The 21,073-nt window shown below is 43.9% G+C and overlaps 1 protein-coding gene across 1 annotated transcript in view; it reads right to left on the minus strand.

The window, feature by feature from the left end:
• PXMP2 (peroxisomal membrane protein 2) overlaps positions 1-21,073 on the minus strand; it is a 42,355-nt gene that overhangs the window by 19,254 nt on the left and 2,028 nt on the right. The window contains exons 2-3 of the mRNA XM_040416724.1: positions 9,141-9,251; positions 5,584-5,746 (exon numbers count right to left, since the gene is read on the minus strand). Coding sequence (XP_040272658.1) covers positions 5,584-5,746; positions 9,141-9,251 — 274 coding nt within the window. The remainder of the gene's footprint in view (positions 1-5,583; positions 5,747-9,140; positions 9,252-21,073) is intronic.

A 21,073-nucleotide genomic window follows, 5' to 3' on the forward strand; every position in this document is an offset into this window, starting at 1 on the left:
GATGTTTTTAAAGGGAACCTGTCACCTGGATTTTGTGTATAGAGCTGAGGACATGGGTTGCTAGATGGCCGCTAGCACATCCGCAATACCCAGTCCCCATAGCTCTGTGTGCTTTTATTGTGTAAAAAAAACTGATTTGATCCATCTGCAAATTAACCTGAGATGTGTCCTGTACGTGAGATGAGTCCAGCGTGAAGGAGCCCAGCCCCGCCCGCATCCTCAGAATCTCCTCCCTGCTCCCCAACGTCAGAAAGCCAGAGCGCCGTAATCTCGCGATGCATCAGCCTCAGGGAAGGAACTGTGCATGCGCTAGCTCGCGCATCGCGAGATTACGGCGCTCTGGCTTTCTGACGTCAGGGAGCAAGGAGGAGATTCTGAGGATGCGGGCAGTGCTGGGCTCCTTCACGCTGGACTCATCTCAGTGACAGGACTTATCTCAGGTTAATTTGTGAATGGAGGCCTTCAGTTACATAGCTGAGGGGAGAGGGAACTTTGGAACAATAGCATGAACTAAAAGTAGAGTGATCTAGAGTAGAGTGATCTAGCCCCATTAAGTTATTTTTCTATAAACGGCCAGCCTGTTATATGGTCTTGTCTGCACCACAACCTCAGTTGTTTAAATAGGGTTGTTTCATAGTAATGTTGAAGATTTGGGACTCCCAATCCTCCATTCCTTCTATGGGAGTATAGAATGGATGCCGCAACTCTATGGTTATCATTTCCCCAAATTAAGGTGAGCATTTGTCTTTTGAACTTACTTAGTAGCTTGTTTGGTAATGGGATCGCTAAAGTGCGGAAGTAGTAGGGAATTTTTGGAAGTACCATCATTTTGTAGATCACAATGCGTCCTAGCCAAGTGAGTTCTATTTCAGTGTATCTAGCCAGTTCTACCTGTAGGGAGTTGTAGAAGATATCATAATTGCTAGAGAGTAATTGAGAGAGAGGAAAACATAGTTGAATTCCTAAGTAAGTTATGGAAGATATTGCCCATTGGAATGGGAATTCCTTCTCTATAGCCTCTCTTAAGGATAGTGGCACCTTGATAGCAAGTATTTGAGATTTATTTTCATTGATGTTATAATAGGAGACGTCTCTGAATGTTTAAATAATGCTGATAGCTGCCCTTAATGAGGGCAAAGGATCTTATAAAGTCAGTATCACATCATCAGCAAAAAGTCCCAGCTTATGTTGTCTACTCCCAGCCGGGATGCCTCAGATTTCTTGTGAGATCCTAATTTTTCAGCAAAAGGCTCCATCACCATCAGGAAAAGGAAGGGAGAGAGAGGGCCTTCTTGGCGTGTGCCATTGGTGATGTGGAATGGTGCAGAGAATGTGCCATTCACTAAGACGCGAGCAGATGGCTGAGTATATAAGGCTTGTATAGCTTGAAGGATAGGGCCTTGGAAGCCAAATTTAGTCAAGACCACAAATGCAAATTCCCAATGGATACGGTTGAACGACTTCTCTGCGTCCAGAGTGAGGAGCAGAGAAGGCTCTCTGCATAAGCCCCAGAATCCGTCTCGTGCCGTCTGGGGCCTGTCTGCCCTTTGTGAACCCCACCTGATAACTGTGTATTATTTGTGGGAAAATTTGGAGGAGTCTGCAGGATATAATTTTGGCTTATAGCTTAATGTCACAGTTAAGTAGTGAAATAGGGCAAAAGTTACCTGGGGAATCAGTCGGTTTACCTGGTTTTGGGATGGTAACTATTGTGGCTTGGAGCATCTCTGTAGGGAATTTATCTCCATTTAAAACAACATTAAACATGTTGACCAAATGGGGACTTAGAAAGGGAGTGAATGTTTGAAAGTATTCATTAGAATATCCGTCAGGACCAGGGGCTTTATGAGGCTTAAGAGTTTTTATAGTGGTTTTTACTTCTGCTATAGAAATGGGGGAGTTAGGCCTCATGCACACGACCGTTGTTGTGGTCCGCATCCGAGCCGCAGTTTTTGCGGCTCGGGTGCGGACCTTCACTTCAATGGGGCCGCAAAAGATGCGGACAGCACTCCATGTGCTGTCCACATCCGTTGCTCCGTTCCGTGGACCTGCAAAAAAAATATACCATGTCCTATTCTTGTCCGTTTTGCGGACAAGAATAGGCATTTCTACAATGGGCCGCCTGTTCCGTTCCGCAAATTGGGGAAGGCACACGGGCGGCTTCCGTGTTTTGCGGATCCGCAAAAAACGGAACGGTCGTGTGCTTGAGGCCTTAAGTTTAGTTATTTGATCATTATTTAATAAACGGAGGTTAATGCTCTCATATAAATAATTATTTCCTAACCATTTTCCCAAAGTTGGAGGAAGTGTTCTACTGCTACCTGTAGAGTCCAAATTTTTGTCAGGAATGATATTAAAGTCTCCACATAGCAATAGTGACCCTTTTTGTATTTTTATTTTTTTCATCATTTTATTCAAAAATCGGATTTGTTAGGAGCATAGATATTTGCTATCGTCATGGTAGTAGACTCTATAGTACACACTAGAACCAGGAACCTGCCCCCATCATCTATCAGTATATTTTCTATCTGGATTTGTAAGGTATCTCTTACTGCCATGGTCACACCAGCTTTTTTTCTTATCGGAGTTAGCTAAAAAAAAAACATGGGAGAAGCCCCGATGTGGGAAGGTGGGATGTTTGAGTTTAACAAAGTGTGTCTCTTGAACACAGACTAAATCAGCTTGAGCTGAACGGGCATCCTTCCACAGCGAGGCTCTCTTGTAAGGAAAGTTTAAGCCCTTGGCATTTATCGACATCACCTGAACCACCATGTTGGGGCAATGGGGTATGAGTTTTTAGTGACTTATATAAACTAATTGGTGTTTTTGATTGAGATGTCTCAAAAGCTTGGAGAACATAAGTCAACATGAACATAGAAACATTGAGAAAACATATCAGAAACAACATTTGCTGTTACTGGTAATAAATTGTGGACCTGTAAACTCTGGGTCCTAATTAAATTATGGGGTCAAAACAGTTCAACCGTGCAGCTCCTAGCCTCCAAACGGGTTAAGTTCTAGGGATCTGTTGCAGGAGTTGAAAGTCAGTCGCCTACAGTGGACCAGTCCGGTGGTAAGTGTGACAGATTTTTCTTGCTGGGCTGTTTCATCACTGAAGAGTCAAGGATCTTCCAGGAGCTCAGAAGGGCTTCACCGTCTTCCAGGGTTTTTAGAACATGGATCTTCTCCTCTTTGTAAACTAGGAGTTTAAGCGAGAATCCCAATCTATACGGGATTTTCATCTCTCTCAGTACACTTGTGATTGGAGAAAGCTTTTTCCTCGCTTGTAAGGTCGCCTGGGATAAAATCAGAGTAGATTTGGATTTTCTGGTATGGATGTCGCAAACCTTTGTTTTTTTTTGGCTACAGAGACCAAGGCTTCTTTAATATGATAAAAGTGAAACCTGGCAATAGCTTCTTTAGGAAGAGATTCTGATATATGCTTCGGTTTAGGAAGAAGGTGGACGCGATCTATGAGAAAAAACGGAGGGTCTGCGTCATGTAGGGCTACCTTTAATAGATCTTGGAGGTATTGAGTAAGATCATGAGAGGCGACCGAATCAGGAATACCTCTGAATTTTAAGTTATTTCACCTGTTTCTATCCTCCAACTCAGCCATCTAGGCTTTCAAGGCCCGGACTTCATCTTCAAGAGAGTAGTGTACATCAATCAGTTCATTAGGAGATTTTGTAAGCTCTCCCATCTTATTTTCAATATATCATCTATTGAGTCAGTAATGGCTGAGGCAACATGTAATTGGGATGTGAGAGTGCGATCTACGGCAGATATCATGGGTTTTATAATGTCCTCTGAAGCTGCTTGATCCGAGGTAGGGAAGTCTTGGAGGGGATCTGCCGTTATATCTAACCCAGTAAGTATGGCATTGGCAGACTTGGTAGGTGTGCTGGGGTTCTGGTGTGGGGGACTAGAAGGTGGCTTAAATGCTGGATCACTCACTGCGTGGACAAGCGCCATCTTTCCTCCTTCACCAGACCGGACCCCGCTCTGCGCCGTCTCACTGCTCTTCCAGCACTCGGGTTTCTGTGCTTTGTTCCGGCTTCGGTGTGATCCGGATGGAGAGGGGGCTCCTGTATGTAATGAAGGCGGCAGAGCATCAGCGCTCCCACTAAGCGAGTCGGGCTTCTCCTCATAGAATCTGTCGGAGACCGCGGCTTCCGGTAAAGACTGCGCCGAGGGAGAACCTCGCCTCGTCTCTTGCGCGGCAAAAAAGTCCATGAGGCGACGGAGCCCCGGGCGAGCGGACCTCTTTCAGGTCATCATATGTCCAGCAGGTGCTGTTGAGAAGTTTTTGAGTTGGGGTAGATCCTCTAGGGTCGCTTTAGAGGGAACTGTACCGGAGCTCTTTCACAGTGCAGCCATCACGGTCGAGCTGCAGGCCACGCCCCCCCCTGTTCAGTTACATTTTGTCCCGATTGACAATGAATGGGGACAAAACAGAAGCGTTTTTTTTTCCGGTATTGAGACCCTATGACGGATCTGAATACCAGAAAATATTACCGCTAGTGGGAAAGTAGCCTTTCATTGTGTGTCAGGACAGATCAGTTTTGCTCTGCACCACATCGCGGACAGAAAACCGCTGCTTGCAGTGTTATTCTGTCCACGATGATGAAACAGCCAAACTGGAACAGAATGCATTCCGGTGCACTCAGTTTCGTTCAGTTTTGTCCCCATTGACAATGAATGGGGACAAAATGGAAGCGTTTTCCCCCAGCTATTGAGATCCTATGACGGATCTCAATAGCAGAAAGGGAAAGCGCAGGTGTGAAAGTAGCCTTAGCCGCTTGCCTTTTGGAAATACAAGTCTTGGCAGCACCTCTGTGGTGCTGGATGCTCAGATAAGGAGCAGCAGAAAACATTTAAATATGTGCTGACACTACCCTACAACCCCTGCAGGCACTACGCTATGAGTTATGCTTCTTTTTCTCTCATGCGAGTGAATTACACGGGTGCAGCAATGTCTGCTGTAAACAGGTTTGATTCTTGGCCAACTTGCAGCTTGAATGACAGACAAGTCCAAATATGAATACACTGAGGTTGTGAGACGTGTGGTTATTACATTACTTATAAAGAGTAACTGTTTCTACTCCATGCCTGCACTCAGCATTCACTCTCAGTTCACTTTTAAAATCCGTTCGCAGCTCACTGACAGATTGGGTTACAGCTATAGCCCATAGAAGTCTATAGAGGTGGGAGGGGGAAGAAAATGCTGGAGAGCAGCGGAGAGACACTGCTGCTTGCTCTAGCACGTTTCCATCTCATCCTTGTGCTGGATTCACAGTTCTCATACTACTACTACATAATGTCCTCCATGCCGCTCCTTCTCAGGGTGTGCTACAGAGAGATAGGGGAGCAGGATCTCCTCTTCTGTGTGTGCTGGGTATGGAAGACACCATAGGAGCTGGTCTCCTCCTACTAGCTCAGGGACAACTGCTGAGAAATGGCAGACACAAGTCATATAGTGTTATTCCTCATATACGTACACGGGGACGTATTTGGAACAGTCACCAGAAACAGGTATGTAGCAGTATATACAAGACTGGAAAAGAAGAACAAAACACTTACTTCAAGAAAATTCATCACAATAAAGAAAAGAAGCAGAAAACCAGGAGCAATAATTAATCGGTCAAGGAGGAGGCGACGTAGTCCGGCCAGTGGCAGAGAAGAAGGGATCCAGTGCTCCAGAAACATGTAGAAGTAATGAGACAGCGGCCCGGTGAAGAAAAGTCTGTGGGAGAGATCAATTAAAGGGGTTTTCCAAGTGTTTTTTTTTTTTTTTTTACCGATGACCTATCCTCTGGAAAAATGAATGCTGCCAAATTTATAACGCAACAACTCAGTAGCAGTATTGCTGTGCCCCCCCCCCCCCCCATCTCTCTTCCAGAAAGAGTTAATAAAAGTAAAATCAGTAAGTTATGTATACCCCAAAATGGCACCATAAAAACTACAATAGAGGGAAACAAAAAAAAAAGCAATACATCTGTCTACTGAGTCGCTACGTTATAAGTTTTGCAGCGTTCATTTTTCGGCATAAATAACAGAATATCTTTATTCTTTGGATCAGTAAGTTACAGCAATACTAAATACATAGTTTTTTTTTTATGTTTTACTTTTGTGCAATAAACCCCCCCTTCATTTTTCTTTCTATGGAGTTGTGTGAGGGCTTGATTTTTGTGGGACAACTTATAGTTTTCAATGGTATCATTTTGGGTTAAATCTTTTTGATCGCTTGTTATTACGTTTTTTCATTGGCAACTAAGAATAAATTAGCAATTTGGGCATTTTTTTACGACATTCACCGTAGGGGATAATTTACATACTTGTTTAGTGCAGGTCGTTACGGACATGACTATACCAAACATGTGGCAAATTTTTTTTCCATTGAAAAGCGTATTTTCAATTGGAAAAAAAGCCTTTTTTTAATTGGATTTTTAACTGACACTGACCGGAGAGATAAAGCCTGCTGGGGAACACTCAAGGCATGCTTGGGGCCTACACCAGGTCCCAGCCAGCCTATACACATACATTGGCACCCCAGATGGGAGACAGAGGGCGTCTGCTCCCTCTGTCACCGCTTACGTGTGATCGGCGGCATGTAAGGGGTTAAACAGCCCGGATCGGCACTCCTGCTGGTCTGGGCAAATGGAGCAGTAGCCTCCGCTCTACTTTGCACGGGGAACCTGTGCGGCGCTTAGACTGGGCCGCAGTGAAAAGCCGGCGGCCCAGCCTAAAGCCCCTTATTGACTGGCATAAAAAAAGGCTTATGGGTGGTTAATTTTAAAGGAAGGGATAACCGAAACATTTGGCATAATGGATTATCAAGAACAATGTGGATTGAACAGGGACTGTACAGTAGTAATACATCAGGGTGGAACGGTCAAGGCTATATGCAGATTTGCAATCATTTTTATTGCCCCAAATAATCTGAAATTTAAAGGGGTTCTGCACTTTGTTTTAATTGATGATCTATCCTCTGGATAGATCAGCATCTGATCGGCAGGGGCCCGACACCCGGGACCCCTGCCGATCAGCTGTTTGAAAAGGCAGCAGCGTTCCAGGAGCGCCGCTGCCTTCTCACTGTTTATCGCCGGCCGAGTGAAGTCACGACTAGAATCAACTAGCGTGGGCGGGTCTAAGCTCCATTCAAGTGAACAGAGCTTAGCCGCGCCCAAGCAAGTTGATACTAGTCGTGACGTCACTGGGCCGGCAGTAAACAGTGAGAAGGCCGCAGTGCTGCTGGAGCGCCGCTGCCTTCTCAAACAGCTAATCGGCGGGGGTCCTGGGTGTCGGACCCCCGCTGATCAGAAGCTGATGATCTATCCAGAGGATAGATCATCAGTTAAAACAAAGTGCAGAACCCCTTTAAAAAAAAAAAAGTAGCAAATTTGCAGTCTTAATGATACATCTACTACTATTTGCTGTATATGGCACGGTTACAGACAGCTATCTACAAAATACTGAATCAAATCATAAACTGTAGGACAGCATATGAGAGGGGACGCTATTCTCATACAGGGGAGTACAGAGGACCTGACAGAGCCGCTTTAAAATCCGCTGGGAGAGAAAAGGGTCACTAGCAACGAAGGGGTGCATTGTACTTTGGCCTAATGTTAACTAAAGCTGTGAAGCCAGGTGAAACCTACAAGCAAACATCAGCCTGTAGAAGGTCAACTGGGCAGATATGTCCCCTAGTCACTAGTTCACTGCTGGAATAATGAAAAGCATGCTTGGAGAAGAGACAAATAGTTTTTATTAGGCCATGTTCACATTTGCATCCAGGTATTCCACTTTTCTGTCTTGTCAAAGGAGCAGAAAAATATAAAAAATAAAATGCAGGCCGAGCTACTTTTTCCAGCAAAAGTGACAGAATCTGTGGCAAAAGCTCTGAACACAGATGCGATGGGGGTCATTTACTATACAAGGGCTGGTCTTGGTAAAAATCCCACTGGAGGAACGCCTCCAAATAAATGTTGCATCTTCTGCTGGTTCATGCGCCAGAATCTAGAGTACTTTTTTGGTGTGAGGTGCGCCACTTTTCTAGCACACGTGCTGTATAATGAGTCAAGACATGGGTCTCCAGCCCGCGATTCAACTCCTCCCACCAAACCGGCACCAGCAACAAAATATGCGACTTTTCTATGCCAGAAAACTGGTACAGAGCTACAATAAATGACCCAAACCCATACGAGTTTAAGTGTAAGAATCTAATTACTAAGGGCTCTTTCACATGAGCGGATGCCGTGCGGGTAATCCGCTGCGTGAAAGAGTGCCAAGCCCCGCTCCTGACAGCAGAGACACGGTGCATTGACATGATTGATAATGCTCCGTGCCTCTCTGTGACCTTTTTACTACAAAACCACGGTGACCACTTTATCTCACCGTGATTTTGTAGTAAAAAGATCAGGGAGAGGCACGGAGCATTATCAATCATGTTACTGCTCCGTGTCTCTGCTGTCCGGAGCGGGGCTTGGCTGTCTTTCACACAGCAGATTACCCGCACGGCATCTGCTCATGTGAAAGAGACCTAAAGCCCCTTTACACGGACGGGTTATCGGTCAGGGTGTGATGCGTGAAGCAAATGTATAGTATCTGGACTGAATCCTGACCCATTCATTTCAAAGGATCTGTGCACATGAGCATCGCTTTTCATGCATCAAATTGGGCGTTCAGAAACTGAAAAAAAAGAGAGAAGCCTTAGTGGAATAGGATTTGTTCCACTGCTTTCACAGACTGCTTGGATGGTACACCACCATTTCATGCTGCTGCTAATCCACACGACCATATAAATGGGTCTGCATCAGTTCCGCAATTTTGCTGAATAAGTGCAGACCCATTCATTTCAATAGGCCCGCAAAAGATGCGGACAGCATCCATAGTTCCATTCCGCGGCCCTGCAAAAATATAGAGCATGACCTATTCTTGTCCGCAATTTCGGACAAGAATAGGCATTTTCTATATAGCACAAAATGTAGTGAATGTAGCCTAAACCATATACATATCCTATTCCAGTGTAAGGAACTAGTTTTCATGTTTTTACTGCTCGCTTATTTTCCTTCAGATTAGGTGCAATAGATCCAACCTCCTATTATGTTTCCACAGAGGAATGTACTCAAGAAGCTTACCCATATGCAGCAAATCGAAGGGGTGCCACCAGGTCGACATTTTTCGATTTACTCTGGTGCCTCCTTTCTATGCTCTGCGATAAAAGATTCCCCAATGCAGACAGAATGGCGCTGTGGATAAAAACAATTATTGAATGCACGTGCTACAGAGGAGTCCACACTTCATATGACTACAAACTATGTAAGAAACAACTCAAACACTTAAAGGGGTTGTCCCACTAAAAATATTATACAGTTTTCAAACCAGCACCTGGATCTGAATACTTTTGTAATTGTATGTAATTAAGAATTTAGTATAGCCAGTAAGTTATTCAATAAAATGTATCTGTATGGCGCCACCTGCAGTTTTTTTTCCTCATTTCTCATTTCTTTCACCTGCTCACTGAGAAGGCCGCACATGCTCAGTTTCATCCTTCAACTGCCTCCTGAGCAGTGATAGGTAGAGCATGGACACGCCCCCTGAGCTGCAGCAGAAAAGACACTCCCCTTGAGCTCTCAGCTGGATATAAATCTAGCAGAGCAATGGATGGGGAGATGCCATGTGAGGTACAGGGCTTTATTAGAAAGAGATTATCATGTACTATATGATGTGTAATTTCCATTTTTTTACATTAACCCGTTCGCTACGAGCACCGTATATGTACGGCGCAGAAATGCGGGACAGAAACCCCAGCGCAGTACAGGTACGGTGTGCTGATCGGGCAGGTGCAGGTGCTGCGCCCGTCCGATCAGAGGCAGGGGTCTGGCTGTCACTGATAGCCGAACCCCTGCTGTATGCGCCGGCATCGGGGAAAATACAGATGCCGGCGCATTAACCCTTGCATGGCCGTGGTCAGCGCTGACCGCGGCACGTGCGGTATCCTCATGGGGTCCGTGTGCTGCTGTGATGGGGACCCCATGGCAGGGAAGGCAGCCTGATGCCTTCCGGGAGAGCCTGTGAGATCCAGCCCCCTGGATCTCACAGGCAAGCAGGCTGTAAGCGTAATACAGTGGTAATACATTTACAGCCAATGTATTACAATACAGAAGTATAGTAATGCATTGTAAAGGGGATCAGGCCCAGAGTGGAAAAAAAAAAAAAAAATTAAATAAAAAGTAAAAAAAATAAAATTAAAAGTTTAAAAAATAAATAAAAAAAAAGTTAAAGTGTAACTGCTGGTTCATTTTTTATACTGTAATGGTATAGTGTACCCTACAGTATATGTGCATTTATGTTTTAAAATGTAATCATTTTACATGATAAAAACTCCCACAAATATGTGCCACTTTACCATGGTGCAGCCCTCTCCTCAGTGCGTTGCCATGTGCAGTCCGTCTTCTCTATCTTCAAAACAAGAGACGGATCAGCTCTGGTAGAAGGAGCTCAGCCCTGGATGCGCGTTCACAGTGTTGTATGACACTGGCTCCTCCTCCCAGCCTTCACGCCTGCAAGGAGTCTGTGATGCCTACCCCTATATCTTATGGCATATTAATAACATAACCTAAGTGAAAATGCATTATACACGTCGCGCTGCTGGAGGGAATCAGGGCTGCGCTTGTAATCTTTCACAGCAGCGCGGTCTGACAGTATACACCGCGCTGCTGGAGGGGAGAGCTGTGTTGGAGCTTGCTAGGTGACTATTTGGCTGTGTTACTAAAGTATAGGGGGCACCTGGCTGCAAAAATATAGTCTGGGGGCACTGGCTGGCTTGTGTGCTAGTGCATGTGAGGAGAGCAAGGGCTTGTGGGAAGTGAGGGAAATACAGAACAGCCTCAAGAAAGGGCAAACATCACCACAGGAAGTGCAGCAGATGCCATTTTAGGAAGAAGCTGAAATACAGGCACAGAGAAATTTGGTTGCTAAGGGCTGAATACAGACACCAGGAAGGTAAAATTAGCTGTAAAATGCAGCTTCATGAATATTTTCCCCTTTAGCATCACATACTGTATGTTAGGAATTTCATTTTTAATAGTGCAATGGAAGTTACACTTTAAAAATTCAAGTAATAAAAAAAAGAAAAAAGAAAAAAAAAAAGAAGAAGTAGACATATTAGGCATCGGCACGTCTATCGACCGGCTCTATAAAAATATTACATGATCTAGCCCCTCAGGTGAACACTGTAAAAAAAAAAAAAATCAAAAAAGACAATCACCCAAAAAATATATATATGTCTCTCAGACTATGGAGACACCAAAATATGATTTTTTTTTGTTTTAAAAATGCTTGTGTTAAACGTAAAAAAAAAGTAGACATATTACGTATCGTCCGTAACAACCTGTTCTATAAAAGTACCACATGACCTAACCCCTCGGGTGAATACCGTAAAAAAATAAAATAAAAACGGTGTCAAAAAAGCCATTTTTTGTCACCTTATATCACAAAGTGTAATACCAAGCGATCAAAAAGTTATATGCACCCCAAAATAGTGCCAGTCATCTTATCCCACAAACTGAAAAAAATTGTTATTAAAAAATATTGTGAATAAACATAAATAATAAGTATACATATTAGGTATTGCCGCGTCCGTAAGAACCTGCTGTATAAAAATATCACATGAACTAACCCCTCAGATGAACCCCGTAAAAAAATAAATAAAAAAGCCAGTTGTTACCTTACACCACAAAAAGTGCAATAGGAAGCAATCAAAAAGTCATATGCACCCTAAAATAACCAAACAATCATCTCATCCCGCAAAAAATGAGCCCCTACATAAGACAGTCGACAAAAAAATTAAAAAAGAAATCTTTTTTCAAATATGCTTTATTATGAAAAAAAAAGTCATATTTGGTATTGTCGTGTCCGTAACAGCCTGCTCTATAAAAATAGCTCATGATCTAACCTGTCAGATGAACGTTGTAAATAACAAAAAATAAAAACGGTGTGATAGAAAAGCAACTAAAAATCATATGTATGAACAAAACTGCCACCTTATCCCGTAGTTTCCAAAATGGGGTATTTTTTGGGGAGTTTCTACTCTAGGGCTGCATCAGGGGGTCTTCAAATGTGACATGGCATGACAAGGATCCAAACATGAAGTAGACATATGGGGAATATAAAGTAGTAACTATTTTTTGGAGTTATTACTATCCATTGTAAAAGTAGCGAAATTGAAATTTGCTAATAATTTTTCTAAATTTTACCACTGTCATGAAGTACAATATGTGATGAGAAAACAAACTCAGAATGGCCTGGATAAGTAAAAGTGTTTTAAAGTTATTACCACATAAAGTGACGTCAGATTTGCAAAAATTGGCCTGGGATTTAAGTTGAAAAGTGGCTCGGTAGTGAAGGGGTTAAAGAGGGTATTCCCATCACAGACAATGGGGGGATATCACTAGGATATGCCCCCATTGTCTGATAGGTGAGGGTCCCACCTCTGGGACCCACACCTACGCTGAGAACAGAGTGGGGAGAGCAGTGGCTGGAGGACCCCTGGTTTCCCGGAGTTGAGTTGAGTGAAACTTTTTTTAATTTAACTCACAATGTTTAACATTACATTGATCCATAAAGTCAGAACAAAAGAAACAACTCCTGGAAAACCATTTACCAGTAAGACAAAATCTTAGTTTCCAGGAAGTCCCTCCATGACAGCACCACTGGAGAACTATGAAATTAGACAGAACTGCCTGGAGGACTTTCCGTCCAAATGCCAGGTCTTGGTTGGCTAAGAAAACTAGACCAAGTAGCTGCCTTGCAAATTTGGTCAGAGGCCTCAGCTTTCTCTGCCCACGAGGCGGCCATGTCCCTGGTCAAATGGGCTCTCAGTCTGTAGGATTCCATGATTGTCTCTTTAATCCATCTAGCCAAGGTCTATTTGGAGGCCTTGCTGCCTCGGTTCCTTCCTCCTAACTGAACGAAAAGATTAGCCAATTTTCTCCAGGATTCTGTTCTCTGAAGATATGCCAGGATTATTCTTCTGACGTCTAGACAATGGAAATGCTCCTCCTGCACCTTTTTGGGGGAGGTATAAAAAAGGAAGAATTATTTCCTGTTCTCTATGAAAAGGAAAGACCACCTTTGGTAAGAAAGACGGATCCAGCCTTAGTATTATACGGTTGTCTAAGATTTTCAAGTATGGTTCAGCAATCGACAAGGCCTGAATCTCTCCTATTCTACGGGCTGTAGTTATAGCTACCAGGAACGAGGCTTTGAGGGACAAAAGCTTATCAGATATATTTTCTAATGGTTCAAACAAATGGTGTATTACAAAGGGCATTTAGGACTACATTTAAATCCAATGCTGGAACTGTCTGTCTGAATGTAGGTCTCATCCTAGACACTGCCTTTACAAATCTTTTTATCCATCTATGTTCCGCTAACGGAGTGTCCAGAAAACCGGCTAATGCCGCAATTTGGACCTTTAGGGTACTAGGTTTAAGCCCCATATCAAATCCCATCTGAAGAAAATCCAGAATGTTACCTATTGAGGGGAAAGCATTATCTGGATGATTAAGACACAACCATGATTTAAACTTCTTCCATATCTTGTTGTATATGGTCGAAGTTACTGGTTTATGACTGTTCTGTAAAGTAGATATTACCTTGTCTGAGAGGCCCTACCTTGTAAATGCCTGCCTCTCAGGATCCAGGCTGTCAGATTCAGCTTCTCGAGGTCCAGGTATTTTGAAGGACCTTGTAGAAAGAGATCCTGTCTTTTTGGAAGGGAAATTGGATCTGCAATAGACAAAGAGGTCTACTTGTGGACTGCCCGATTTGAGACAAATCAGTTGGAATACTTCCTTGTTGAGCATTCACTATCCTGGGTTGAATTTGTGATGGCTCAGGAAGTCTGTTGTGTTGTATACGCCTTTTAGGTGAATAGCTGAAATGGATAGAACGTTCTTTTCTGACCATGTAAATATCTGGTCTGCTAGACCCTGAAGTAGAGGGCTTCTTGTTCCTCCCTGACGTTTGAGTTAGAAGATTGTGGTCATGTTGCCTGAAAGTATCTCGAGATGTTGGTCCTCAACAAATGCCCTGCCGCCTTCAAAGTTTCCGGAACTGCTTTCAGTTCTCTGAAATTTGATGACCTTTGACTGTCCTGGATGGACAATTTTTCCCTGAAAGAAGCAGTCTTTCCAATAGGCGCCCCAACCTTTCCGACTTGAGTCTGTGTTGATTACCACCGCTGGAGACATATTCCAGGGAACCCCCTTCTGTAGGTTCTCCAGATCCAACCACCAGGCTAGGGAGCTCCTTACTGTCTCTGGAAGGATCATTTTGGAATTGAGGAAGCGGTGGTCTCCTGTAAAGTCCTTGAATGGAATTGTGCCCAAGGGACCACTGGGATGCAAGATGTCATTAGTCCCAGAATTTGCATGGATTCCCTTAAAGGGGTTGTCCGGGTTCGGTGATTATTAGTAAATAGGCTGCTTTTCACAGCCTACATATACAGTGGGATGCGAAAGTTTGGGCAACCTTGTTAATAGTCATGATTTTCCTGTATAAATCGTTGGTTGTTACGAGAAAAAAATGTCAGTTAAATATATCATATAGAAGACACACACAGTCATATTTGAGAAGTGAAATGAAGTTTATTGGATTTGCAGAAAGTGTGCTATAATTGTTTAAACAGAATTAGGCAGGTGCATAAATTTGGGCACTTGTCATTTTTTTATTGATTCCAAAACCTTTAGCACTAATTATTGGAACTCAAATTGGCTTGGTAAGCTCAGTGACCCCTGACCTACATACACAGGTGAATCCAATTATGAGAAAGAGTATTTAAGCGGGTCAATTGTAAGTTTCCCTCCTCTTAATTTTCTCTGAAGAGTAGCAACATGGAGGTCTCAAAACAACTCTCAAATGACCTGAAGACATAGATTGTTCACCATCATGGTTTAGGGGAAGGACACAGAAAGCCGTCTCAGAGATTTCAGCTGTCTGTTTCCAGTTAGGAACATATTGAGGAAATGGAGGACCACAGGCTCAGTTCAAGTTAAGGCTCGAAGTGGCAGACCAAGAAAAATCTCGGATAGACAGAAGCGACGAATGGTGAGAACAGTCAAAGTCTTGTATATACATGTAGTCAAAGACTATTGGTTGCCTGCTCTTGACATGTGCACATGTCAAGAGCAGGCAACCAATAGTCTTTGACTACATGTATATACAATATTTAGTGCCTCTACATGTGCAGGGTATATATGAATGTAATATATAAAAGTCAGAGTCAACCCACAGACCAGCACCAAAGACCTACAACATCATCTTGCTGCAGATGGAGTCACTGTGCATCGTTCAACCATTCGGCGAACTTTACACAAGGAGATGCTGTATGCGAGAGTGATGCAGAGGAAGCCTTTTCTCCGCCCACAGCACAAAAAGTGCCGCTTGAGGTGGGCTAAAGCACATTTGGACAAGCCAGCTTCATTTTGGAATAAGGTGCTGTGGACTGATGAAACTAAAATTGAGTTATTTGGCCATAACAAGGGGCGTTATGCATGGAGGAAAAAGAACACAGCATTCCAAGAAAAACACCTGCTACCTACAGTAAAATATAGTGGTGGTTCCATCATGCTGTGGGGCTGTGTGGCCAGTGCAGGGACTGGGAATCTTGTCAAAGTTGAGGGACGCATGGATTCCCCTCAGTATCAGCAGATTCAGGAGACCAATGTCCAGGAATCAGTGACAAAGCTGAAGCTGCGCCGGGGCTGGATCTTTCAACAAGACAACGACCCTAAACACTGCTCAAAATCCACTAAGGCATTTATGCAGAGGAACAAGTACAACGTTCTGGAATGGCCATCTCAGTCCCCAGACCTGAATATAATTGAAAATCTGTGGTGTGACTTATAGAGAGCTGTCCATGCTCGGAAGCCATCAAACCTGAATGAACTAAAGATGTTTTGTAAAGAGGAATGGTCCAAAATACCTTCAACCAGAATCCAGACTCTCATTGGAACCTACAGGAAGTGTTTAGAGGCTGTAATTTCTGCAAAAGGAGGATCTACTAAATATTGATTTCATTTCTTTTTTGTGGTGCCCAAATTTATGCACCTGCCTAATTTTGTTTAAACAATTATAGCACACTTTCTGTAAATACAATAAACTTCATTTCACTTCTCAAATATCACTGTGTGTGTCTCCTATATGATATATTTAACTGACATTTTTTATCGTAACAACCAACGATTTATACAGGAAAATCATGACGATTAACAAGGTTGCCCAAACTTTCGCATCCCACTGTATGTGGGTTCTACCTTTATTTCTTTATTCTGATGCCCCCATTCCTCAGACTGGATTTGCGGACCGGAAGTGTGATTTTGTTCAGCTGGTGATGTAACAGGCTCTTTACTGGTGTGCTAAGCCTTGTCTTCCGCTTAGCAAAGAGCCCGGTGACATCACCGGCACAGAGAGGCGTTCTGGATCGCTCAAGGAGGCTGTTTTGTGAGAGGGAACTGGCATTTCTAGAGAACGCCCCTCTGTGCTGGTTACATCACTAGGCACAGAGGGGCGTTATTCTGGGCTGAAGGAGGTACATTTAACGGTGAATACTAATGTTAGTTAAAAAGACTGTGATCCCGGACAACCCCTTTAAGGTACAACTTCCCTTTCTTCTGAAGGAGTCAATCCTTTCTCTTATCTTTTCTTGTTTCAAACTGCTCCTCTGAGTCTAGAAGAGTTCCCAGAAATATTTTCCTGGTATCTGGGTGCAGGTCTGATTTCCCGTAATTTACTATCCATCCCAATTCTTTTAAAAGGGATAGGGTCTGTTGAAGATGATTCTTCAGAAGCTGTTCCGATGTTGCTAAGGGCTCTTTCACACTTGCGTTATTGTCTTCCGGCATAGAGTTCCGTCGTCGGGACTCTATGCCGGAAGAATACTGATCAGGATTATCCTAATGCATTCTGAATGGAGAGTAATCCGTTCAGGATGCATCAGGATGTCTTCAGTTCCGGTACGGAACGTTTTTTGGCCGGAGAAAATACCGCAGCATGCTGCGCTTTTTGCTCCGGCCAAAAATCCTGAAGACTTGCCGCAAGGCCGGATCCGGGATCAATGCCCATTGAAAGGCATTGATCCGGATCCGGCCTTAAGCTAAACGTCGTTTCGGCGCATTGCCGCATCCGACATTTAGCTTTTTCTGAATAGTTACCATGGCTGCCGGGACGCTAAAGTCCTGACAGCCATGGTAAGTGTAGCGGGAGCAGGGAGCAGCATACTTACCGTCCGTGCGGCTCCCCGGGCGCTCCAGAGTGACGTCAGGGCGCCCCAAGCGCATGGATCACGTGATCACATGGATCACGTCATCCATGCGCATGGGGCGCTCTGACGTCATTCTGGAGCGCCCGGGGAGCCGCACGGACTGTAAGTATACCGCTCCCCCGCTCCCCACTACTACTATGGCAACCAGGACTTTAATAGCGTCCTGGGTGCCATAGTAACACTGAAAGCATTTGGAAGACGGTTCCGTCTTCAAATGCTTTCAGTACACTTGCGTTGTTACGGATCCGGCAGGCACCTCCGGCAACGGAAGTGCATGCCGGATCCCAACAACGCAAGTGTGAAAGAGGCCTTAGAGTAGAAAATCGTCCAGGTATGGCACTATCATTATATGATTTTGTCTTAAATAGGCCATTATCTCTGCCATCAATTTTGTAAATATACGTGGGGCTGATGATATTCCAAACGGAACACATTGGAACTGGTAGTGGTAGATTCTTCCTTTGATTCTGATTTTAAATCTCAGGTATTGTTGGTGCTGTTGAGAAATGGGGATGGGATAGTAAGCATCCTTTAAGTCTATGTTTCACAAGAATGCTCCCTGAGTAATAAGTGGAGTTGTAGATCTTATTGACTCCATCTTGAATTTGTGGTATATAATCATTTGTTCAGGAACTTTAAATTTATTATCGTCCTGAATAACCTGTCTGGCTTTTTTTTTATGAAGAACAGTTTTGAATAATGTCCCTTGAATTCCTGTAGATAAGGCACTGGGATTATTGCTCCTAAACTGGCAAGTTTCTGTATGTCTGCTAGAAGCTGTTCCTGTAGAGACATAGTCTGTAATTCCAGAATTTGAAACTTGAGGGGAGGAGGACAACGAAATTCTAGTCTGAACCCCTTGCAGATAGAATCTAGAATCCACTGTTTGTGCGTGATTCGCAGCCACCTCCGCCAGAAGGCCTTTCCCCCACCAGCCTGGCGTCATTGTTTTCCTGGATTATTATTGGAATTTGGATTGAGGAGAAATCCTCTTCCTCCTTTAGGATAGCTCCATCTCCCCGTCTTGTCTTTACCTCTAGGTGTTGTATATTGAAACTGTCTAGAGGGTTTCCGAAATGGCTGCAGCTTCCTTGATTTCTCCTCCGGAAAGCCTTTCTAGAATAGTATCCAGGACTAGTCCAAACAGATAAGATCCGGAGAAGGGAGATTGCACATAGCTTCCAAGAATAAATTATGTCCCCTGACCATGACTTAAGCCAAAGAGCCCGATTTGCCGTATTGGTTAATGTCTCATTCCGTGCCGAAAACCCGATAGACTCAGCTGAAGCATCTGCCATGAAAGCTGTAGCAATCTTCAACAGTGGTAGAGACTCCAATATCTCCTCTCTAGAGGTTTTTAATTTGAGATGGTTTTTTAAGCTGATCTAGCCAAAGATTCATTGCTCTGGCTACTGATGTGGCAGCAATATTTGTGTTGCTAGACAAAGCCGAAGATTCCCACACTTTCTTTAATAATCCATCTATCTTACGCTCCATCGGGTCCTTTATCTGGGATGAATCTTCAAAGGGAATTGTAGTTTACTTTGCCACCTTTGCTACTTGAATGTCGACTTTAGGGATTTCTTCCCATAATTTTGTCTTTTCCGGATTGAATAGAAGTCTACATTTAAATTCACGCGGTAAATACAGTTTCTTTTCTGCATCTTCCCACTCCTCTATTAATTCTTTCAAATTTGAGTTTACTGGAAAGAGTTTCCTTTTTTTTTCGCTCTCAGGCCCCCGAACATCTCATCCTGAATAGTTCGGGGCCTGTTCCTCATCTTCTACCGCCAAAGTTTGTCTTACTGCGGTTAGAAGGGGGTCTAGATCTTCGCAAGAAAAGGAGGTACCGCCTTGATTCTTTCAAAAAGGAGGACGGGAAATGCTGATCATCTTCCCCCAATTCTCCCTCTGAATAATATAAGCCATCATCTTCAGAGTCGGACCCCATTTGAACCCTGGGTCTCTTAGACGGTGGCGGAGAGAGGACTGGGGATGGAACCAGGTTGGACACAGACGCCTGAACTTCCTCTTTTATCATAACTCTCGAGTCTGAAAAAAAAAGAAGGCTGCTCCCCTTTAAGAAATTTAGAAAGGCAGTCAGGGCATAATTTTATTTTTTTTGTAAGACTCCAGAAGTCTTTTAGAACAGGTCGCACACTTTCTAGCCTTTTTTGTTTCTACATGGGACTTGTGTCCTATCTCTTTCTCAACCTAAAGGGGGAGGGGGAAGAGAGAGAACAAAAGATTCCAATAGTTCATACATTATGCCGGGCAAACAGGACAGGGAAAGTAACTTACACAACCCTGGGCAGGGAAATCTGTACTAGCCTCCTGCTTTCCAGATACCTGGACCTCCATAATGCACAGACTGACCTCTCAGCTGCCGTCATATAAATGGACTTACCCTATTAGGTCCACCCCCCGCCGCACCGCTCCTCCTCCTCCTCTTCCTGGGGGACTCATTCCAAGGAAGACCCCCATGCGAGGCCTCACAAACACAAGGCCTCCAGCATGTACCAACGGGCACCGCCATCTTCTTCCAGCGTGCGGGCGACCAATCGGCAATCGCACGCACAGACGAGCCACAACCAAGCCCAGAGCTCCTTCAGGAGAAGCGGCCTCCCCGATACCGCGGCTTTCTCACAGAGACGATGCAGGAGTTTTGGATAGCACTTCACCAACTCCCTTCAGGTATCGGGGAAGAGCTAGGGGACCCCTTCCCAGAGAGGTGCTAGCTTAGGCTACCGAAGACTGAGAGGAGAGGCATAAACCCCCTGAACCAGCCTTCTTCCCTAAAGGGTACTACTCCTCATCATCCCCAAGCAGGGACTCTCTGCTTCCCCTATCCCTGTAGGAACAGGAAGAACACTGGAGAGTGGGGGCGGGGAGGGGCCTTTTAATCTCTCTCGCTTCCTGTCCCTACAGAGATCAATAGGACATCTTCCAGTGGTGCTGTCATGGAGGGACGTCCTGGAAAATTACCTACATCATGCAGTTTGTGATTACCACCAAACATACAAGATTGTTGGGGTTCACCGTTACACTGATTCAACCTTGACAACTTCTAATTTTAATAGCAATGGACTCCATCTTTAAAGCTTTGCAGATGACTACTTTAGAGTCTCGTACTCGCAAATGTTATGTGCCAACAATGATCAAATCAGATCCGCAAATCTCTTACGAGGCGTTAGTTGGTTTCTTACTCAGCCATTTTCTTATTAGGGGGTGACGTTGGTTTCTTATTCACATCATTTGTATTTTTCTTATATTTTTTTTTTATGCATTTTTAGGAGAACTTAATAGTAGTAAAATAAGTTGCAGTAAGTTGTCCTGGAGCAAAATCAGTTGAAAGCGGCATGAAAACAGAAAGGAGAGGCATGCAAAAGGACATCAAAGTGAACACAAAAGTGTGATTTAAAGGGTTAAAAGGTCATCTGTCAGCAGATTTGTACCTATGAAACTGGCTGACCTGTTACATGTGCACTTGGCAGATGAAGGCATCTGTGTTGGTCTCATGTTCATATGTGCCCGCATTGCTGAGAACAATGATGTTTAATATATGCAAATGAGCCTCTAGGAGCAATGGGGGCGTTACTGTTACACCTCTACTTTCACTGTAACTGCTGTGTCCTCTGCACTTTGACTGACAGGGCATGATGACATTTACACTGCCTGGTCCTGTCAATAACTGGACAAAAGGCACCATCACACTGTTCCTTCAGTGGAAAAGAAAAACGGAAA

This window comes from Bufo bufo, chromosome 2 (genome assembly GCF_905171765.1).
Source record: "Bufo bufo chromosome 2, aBufBuf1.1, whole genome shotgun sequence".
NCBI classification, from domain to species: domain Eukaryota; kingdom Metazoa; phylum Chordata; class Amphibia; order Anura; family Bufonidae; genus Bufo; species Bufo bufo.